The sequence below is a fragment of the Callorhinchus milii genome, unplaced genomic scaffold, assembly GCF_018977255.1.
Source record: "Callorhinchus milii isolate IMCB2004 unplaced genomic scaffold, IMCB_Cmil_1.0 Scaffold2, whole genome shotgun sequence".
NCBI classification, from domain to species: domain Eukaryota; kingdom Metazoa; phylum Chordata; class Chondrichthyes; order Chimaeriformes; family Callorhinchidae; genus Callorhinchus; species Callorhinchus milii.
This window is the reverse complement of record NW_024704743.1, coordinates 48,423,440-48,431,495: the sequence shown is the minus strand read 5'-3', so window position 1 is coordinate 48,431,495 and position 8,056 is coordinate 48,423,440. Positions and strand designations below refer to the sequence as shown.

General features: G+C 34.3%; 1 protein-coding gene across 1 annotated transcript in view; it reads right to left on the bottom strand.

The window, feature by feature from the left end:
- Nucleotides 1-5,380: 5,380 nt before the first annotated feature.
- Nucleotides 5,381-8,056, bottom strand: part of skap2 (src kinase associated phosphoprotein 2) — a 144,908-nt gene continuing 142,232 nt past the window's right edge. Inside the window, exons 12-13 of the mRNA XM_007900498.2 lie at nucleotides 7,293-7,395; nucleotides 5,381-7,019 (exon numbers count right to left, since the gene is read on the bottom strand). Coding sequence (XP_007898689.1) covers nucleotides 7,303-7,395 — 93 coding nt within the window. The 3' untranslated portion in view covers nucleotides 5,381-7,019; nucleotides 7,293-7,302. The remainder of the gene's footprint in view (nucleotides 7,020-7,292; nucleotides 7,396-8,056) is intronic.

Sequence of the window (8,056 nt, the reverse complement as noted above, 5' to 3'; positions counted from 1 at the left end):
GCTGTTGATTAAATGAACCATAGTTATGAACATGCAGCATTCAAGTCTGATGTCGACAGATGTTGCTCCTACATCAATAAAAGAGGTGAGTTCATATCAATTCAGCAACCACCTCAAAAATGTCATTAGATTTGCAATAGATGACTTTTTGCTGCTAAAACCACAGCTACTCGTCGCTTCAGTGATCTGTAGATGTCCACTGGGGTAAAACAACAAAATTGTAGCTGATAACACCACTTTTTCTTGTTACATAAACAAGGAACTAGAAAGGACTATTTGCCTGACTCCTTCCAGACCATGTATTTGATTTCCTGGAGGAAAATGCTGCTAAATTTCTCCATGACCTCCAAAGCCAGTCTAATCATCGTGCTTTTCAAACATTTAGATGTGATAAGGCACAATTATCAGATGCAAGTATTATTATTCTAAACAAAACTCCACAGTCCTGATGTATTACTTATAAATTAAATTAGGCACATGGGAAAATCGATTGGATTGATTTTATCAGTTGACTGCATTTTTTAAAATTGCACTTAATATGTAATTAAATAAACAGTCTAATCCACTAACTGCTTATATCCTACAATTTGTGTGTTTGTGGTCTCGTTTGCTGCTTTCAAATGTATTGTATCCACTCTAAAGTTTGTTGTGATTGCACCTACGGATTTGAAAGCTGCCATTAAAAATAATGATCGCTACTTAAAAGTATACTTAATGCTAAAAGCCCAAACAAAATATACCTATGTACATTTATACAAAAACGCCATTTAGATCATTTCCCCCCCCAGGAAACCAGATTAAATTTGCAACATCACCAAAGTAGTTTGCTTAGCCTATTTCTGTTTTGTACCACCATAGTACCAACTTACACGTTACTCCTGTGTCATGCATCATCCAGAGTTTGCATTTAAAAATCGGAAAGTAGACTGATTCTCTTCTTTGTCCTCCTGTGAAACTGCTCAATGTAATGATTGCACCTACGGCTGAAATAAAACTTAGAAAGCTGACTATTCTAGTTATAAAGATGGACATGTGTAAAAGATTTATTTCTTGACTGCAAGTACTGATGAATCTTTTAGCAAAACTAATGTCTTGAGGAAATCTTTTCTCCTTCTCCAAGCTGCCAAATGCAGCCTATTTATAGGTCCCTTAGTGCTCCAGGGTTTGGCATAAAAAAGTAATACATCTAGATGCCACGATGAAAATTGTGGGATGGACTCTCCCATCCAAGACCTTTTAGTAGATGGCACGAGATTGCCTCACTCTGTTTACCTCCCCAAAAGACAAGGGACAGATGTTTAACATCACACCATTAATCCCCAGCCCAGGAAGATGTGACAGCAAAAAAACCCAACAGAATGAGCCCTTTGCCTCCACTCAATGTATGTGTTGCAATTTACTGCTGTTATACAGAACAGGGTCAAGCCATTATAAACTTGGCAATTGCCTGTACAGCTGGAAAACAATGTGCATGATAAGCTGAAATCCAATACCTCATAGCACTAATTAAACAGATTCCCACCAGGAAAAGCATAAATTACCACATTAAAAGTTTTTTTTTGCATCCTCATGCAAATTTTTACAGTTGTGCTCGGTAGCTTCTTCTTTCTCTCATTTCCACAAAATACTCCTGTTTGCACCACCCAACCCTTCATTTTCCTATGCTTTATTAGCAGCATCATTTGCTTTAAAGCTTCATCTAAGTATGAATTCTTTCCACGTAAGGAGAATCTTCTCCAGCCTTCTCAGACACAGTCCACTGCTCCCTGCAGGAGGACTGAAGTATCATTAACTACCACAGACACTCCAGGCAGAAGTTGAGGCTCCAGTGTCTAAAACTCTTCCTGTCTCCTATCAAAATTCATATCCTGTCACAGTTCTAGGAGCAGAAAGGCTTCTCATTATGGCATCATTCCCTCTTGGAAGAAACACTGATTGCTGCACTGGTGGCTTCTGAAGGCAAGGATGTAATTTAGCAAAATAATGTACCATGCTGATTAATTTAATGTAGCCCATGACTAATTATGGTAATTCATTACATCTACAATTAGGCTAAGTAATTTATTGCACTGCAGTCTCATAAAGCACAGGATTTATATCGAGTTTTGAATGTCACCCAAAGGACATTTCCGTACCTTGTCTTTACTGAAGCGGAATCAGCCTGCCAGCTGAGACGAGCAAAACCCATTCCAACTGCACTATGTTTATACTGTGAGCAGAATGTAGGTATGATGAGATTTTTGCTGTTAATATCTTGCTTTATTCAATTGCACCTCTGTGATTACTTGGTGTACAGTTTCCATTTTTCCCTGCAAACGCACATGAATTCCAGTTAATGTAAGCATCTGAGACCCGAACCACTGAAGTGCAATACAATTCTGGATCATTTCTAAAAATTTCCTCCTTGCCTTTGGAGATGAAAAAAAAGTGCTACTGTAATAAATTACATCGGATGCCAATAGTGCCCAATAGATCTCAAGTAGTCTTGCCCCCACCTCCCCCTTCCCACTATCCTACATTTATTGTGACGAATATTCCTGAAAGTTAAAAAAATTGCAAACAGGGGCTGTTTTGAAATACAGCTCCTGATGTACCCTGCAGCAGGGTTAATTCCTGCAATGGTGCACTTCTGAGACCAATTTGTTCAGCTGATCACCATCCTTTTGACATCCCTGCAAATGTTACCCTTCTTTTTCAATCAAATACACAGCAGGGTGTGCCATCTGTCTGGCAAAGACTTCGCTCCTGCTCCCAACACCATTTTGCACTGATAATTTCATTGCAATAGCAAAGGTTGGCATTTCCTTGAAATCTGTTGTTAATACTGCTCTTCAGCTGCAAATACACCCTCTCCTTCTCAAGCTTATCCTCCTCACCTCATGTACTGCTGTTTGGAGAAGCCCCCTGAAGAACGAACAGATGATCAGCACCGCGAGTCACAACCACAGGGATCCAACGTATTACTTTGTGTGCTGCAGACTACAGATGAACATTTGACTCAATTCTTGGAAACAACCTCTCTTTGTTTAGGAGAATTCTAATCTATATACAGTACAGAATTTTCAAATCTGCAGCAATTTCGTCTGTATTAATAGTAATGAAATAATAACTACATGTTAGTATTCATGACACTGTCATTCAAATTATCCCCAGAACATTTATTGGCATTGTACTTCTCTGTAGACACTATTGTCAGATTCATTAAAGAAAGATATATTGTGGTATAGAAACCATTGCAGTTCTTTACTACATCACATCCTATTCAATTGGTTCTTAATATATTGTTCCATTACCAGGCCCATAAAAAGGGAAAAAGAAACCCAGGAAAAATACCTATTACCTATCATGTTTGACCCGCTCTGAATTTCAGATTTAAAATAAAGCTATTTTAATCTGAAAAATCCAAAATTCAATAAATCTAATGAAATTCTGGATTGCTCTAGATGCTTCCTTAATAAGATGACACAATGATCATTGAGACACAAAATATTTCTATATTATAGATTTGCCATATTATAGATTTACAAATTAGAACAGTCCTATAGTAAATAAAGTGTGACAGTTTTGCTATTTTATTTTATTCTCCCATTACAATTTAACATTTTCTAAAATCTTCCAAATGAAATACATTAAGAGACTGACTGACAATGTCTCGATAGCAAAATATAAGATAACTACTGCACCAATATTAAGGTAAGTTACCTTAGAATGCACAGCTTCCTTTGGAGCAAAGTGGTGATAACCTTTATCAAACTGATCAGAGATCTTCTTCAATTATAGTTTTATAAAAATTGAAAAATCAAAACTAGGATGATTGTGGAAAACAACATTTTATTTTTGGGGGAGCCGATATCTCTTATATATTCTACAAGTTTTTATTTGTGTATAACAGCTTCCCTTGCATTTTTGCTTTGCAAATATTTTAATTCATTCTGCGAATGCATAATTGGGTTCAGTTTATCTGATTTGATAGAGCTTTCTTGCCATAATCCTCATGACATATCAGCAGGCGTAACTCAAAAATTAAATTGAAATCTTTTTAAAATCAAAAAAATTCTTACCATAATATAACTTTCTGATAGAAAATAAATAAATAGATCAAGATGGAAGCAATTTATCTAGAACAAATAGGAAATTAAATTACTTTGACAAAAATGTCTAAACTCAAGAGTGCATACCAGTCTAATAAATATGATCACATCAAATTGTGCTGAGAATTAAGCGTACTGCTGATTTATCTTTACTGAGCCATTCAGAAATTGGTGGAATAAGATTCAGAATTGGAAAAGAAAACAGAACCTTCTGCCACATGTAGAGTCAATGTTTAACTTTCTTGGTGCATCACATCTTTATTACATAATGTACATTTCCATTAAACAGAAAATGACTGAACCATTCTAGTTTCATAACTAAATGCTGCTTATAAAATTATACCCAGTGCTAGTTAGTAATTGTTTGTAGCATGTACTTTATGGAGAGGCATTAAAATCACAAAATAATAAATGATGTGCGATTTGTATAAACAAGACTCATTCCCTGAAAATTGTAACTGTTGGCAGTGATGAATTAAGAGGAAAAATACAATTAAAATGTCTTAATAAGCCTGGCACTGTTTTATTCTTTGTTAACCCCTTCAATAACACCAGAAACCTAGACTTCTCTTTGAACACAATTGTCTCCAGGAAACCATAATTCTTGATTTCTCTTTGATCTTCTAAGCTTTATTATCTGTTACATTTTTCATATGTGTGATACTCTGCATGATAAATATATTTAACATTGTATTATACAGATAATTCTAAAGTCAATTAACCAAGGGAATTAAATAAAACTAGGAATTTTAAAAAAACTTGTGAAATAGTGAAATGACTGTTTAATATATAAACATTACAAACTTTTTTTTAGGTGTTAGTAACAATGTGCATCTTCTGTAGAATGATTAATTTTACTGGATCTGGTTCTATCAATACCTAATATTACTGCTTCTGTAATTGCTTTGAACAGGATATTCCTCACAAGTTATAGCAAGAACACTCAAACAGATGTGCAGAACTGCATTATGTGTGGCATTAATTATCATCCATAGAAAACAAGTGCAATCAGTCAGTTGTAAAACATAGAGGTACTTCAATACAAGTATTTTATTTGGGAATCATGTTAAACAAAGCAGATTTTAAAACAAACATTTGCTAATTCTGAGTTTAACAATATTCAACAGCAAAAGTTAAAAGCAATTGCCAACTTACACAAGTATGGTCAAAGCAAAACTTTATGATAGCAAAATATTTTGAATAGAATTACAATTTGGCATTATTGTATTTGTAAAGAATACAAGCATACAAATAAAACCTTTGCAAGAAAATAGTTCATCCTCTTTAAATTTTGAGATTAACAGGCCATATGGTATTGTAATCATTTACTTCACCTTGTTGTGTTCAATTACTACAATCAACATACCAGTTTCCAAATTAATCATAACACAGTAATTTCATTAGTTACACAGCAGGCATTTAAATTATTAGCATAACAACAGTTTGCACACAATTAAACTTTATTTGAACCTTAAAATCTGCAGACTGGAACATTAGAACAAGATTCAATAAAGTAGAACAGACAAGACAGAAAACAGTGCTTACAGTTACTTCTAGACAGACTGGGAAGGGGAAAATACACAGTAGTCACACCTTACATTTTAAAGTTTTTAAAAAAAATACAATTAATTAAGTTATAATGACAAGTCTTAGAAACCAGTGCAAACATATTAGCTACATATTTAGCAAAGATGTCATTATACCAAACCAGTGTGAAATCCCTGGGAGCTATAGTTCATAATGCTGCATAAGCAGAGAAAAATAAAAATAATGTATCAGTGAAATGATGAAAGATAATTACAATAACGAGGAAATAATTTAATTAAACACTTAACTGCTTCTCGATTTCACATCTGTGGCAAGAGGATAGATTATATTGTTAATAAGATGATGTTATCTTTGTTATAAAATAAATTGCGGAGCTGAAGCACCATAGTGGTGGATGAGAACTCCCTCTCCTGGCCAAGGATAGTCATGCCTTGCCCTGCCTTTAATCCATTTTTTAATTTTTTTTCTCTTGTACACACAAGCCCTCATTATAGGTGGGTGGGTTCTAGTGTGTGTGACAGTGGGGGGGAGGGGGGTTGGTAGAAAAAAAGAAGAAAACAGTTATGAAGCAATAGAAAACTACTGCCATCTAGTGTTTTCTTACAGTATACTGTAGTAAATCTACAGTATACTGTAAAAATTTGGCCGAATCCTTTCTCTGGAAAACAAATTGGATCGATATGAAATAAATAAGCCACAGACCATATTCTAATAATAATTTATTCGTCTATGACGTTCATAAACATTTTTGCGAAGTAAATGTTTTTTTCCAAATGGGAACATGAATCGCTACACAAAATTACAGGATTAGATAAAATATGCTATAATACCGGATTTATTTCTCACACACCTGATTACTTTGTGTAATTTTGATAAACATTCCAAAACATTAAATTATTTTGTGGCATGTTTTTACTCTAATTTCAACTGTACAGCGCCTTGGGACGTCCTCCCGACGTGAAAGGCGCTCAATAAATGGAATCTTGTTGTTGTTGTTGTGTAATATGTGAGTCAAGTACAGTATAATACCATTCTCCTTTTGTACTCTTGTGGGAATGTTTTGCTAATGGGAAATAAACAATGTACCATGAGATCTAAAGAGTAATTCCACAAGTTACTGAAAATTAGAAAAAAAAGCAAGCAATCAGCATCTACACCAGTGTTCATTTTATGTAACATGTTTCTCCTTTATGTTGTACATTTTTAGTATCCCAAAGGAATATACTAGTCTGAATGTATTGCTGCAAGAGTGGAAAGAAGAGTTAGTTTCTTGTAAAAGTAGGTCAATCTGATGCAATCTGTGTGGTACAGATAGAGTATTTCTTCATGAAGATATTTTTCAGAAATATTTGACAGGTGAAATATCCTCATTTAGCCACACTGAGTAAAAGAAGTGCATTAAATCAATAAAATGCAGAAACAGACCCCATATCAGTTCTTTTTCTCATTCAGTAAATTATTCCTTGGGAAATATTTTGACAGTTCACAACATGAAGATTCAGAAGTCTGCCTCCAAAACATATAACCCTCCCCAGAAACAATACATCTTAGAACTACAGGATGAATCCCTGACAAGAATGTTTGCTATATAAATGATACTGGAATAAAGTACTTATGGTCTATTATACTCAGATTCAATTAAAATGTACTTACCCAGGCCTTCTCAAATGTCGTACATCTCCATTAGGTACACTTTAGGCACCAAGCCAATAGTTCCCTTCATTTCTCCTACCCACCACCCCAATGAATTATATTCCTAAAATATGAACAAAAATATACACATCAGTATAACAGTATTTAAAATAAGTTTAGCAATGACAGCCCTGTTTAAACTACAATAAAGTTAAACTGCTCAACCCCAAAATAAACTTTTGACGTTGAAAGTTTGACCATTTTAATTACTACATCTAAACACTGCAGGGATCCATTACATAAAACTTGAAGAGTATTAAAATGCACTAATAAGCACAATGTAAAATTTGACAGCACTTAGTTTCATTCACCTGTATGTTTAAAATCTATCAGACACAAAAATGTAACGAAAACATTTCTAATGTTACAGCGATTATCATTTTGAGGTTTTCAATAGTAGAAAGTTGCAATGAAATTAAAATAAATACAATTTAATGAGAACAGAATAAAACCACCATTGTTCAGTATTCAAAGGCATTGTCAAATTCTGCTTCATGATAAAGCAAATACCAGCAGAGGTTTAAAATTGACAGAATTCTGCCGCAACAGACAAGAGCAGCACAAGAGTGCAGTCAGTGGAGAGTTCATTCAATCTGAGCAACAAAGCAAAACTCCTGGCCAGCATACAAGACAGAAATAATTGAAATGCTTTATGAAAATTCAACATGCATCATAACATCAGGGATTGGATTACAATTTAATGTAAAATTTGTTGAAAACCCATC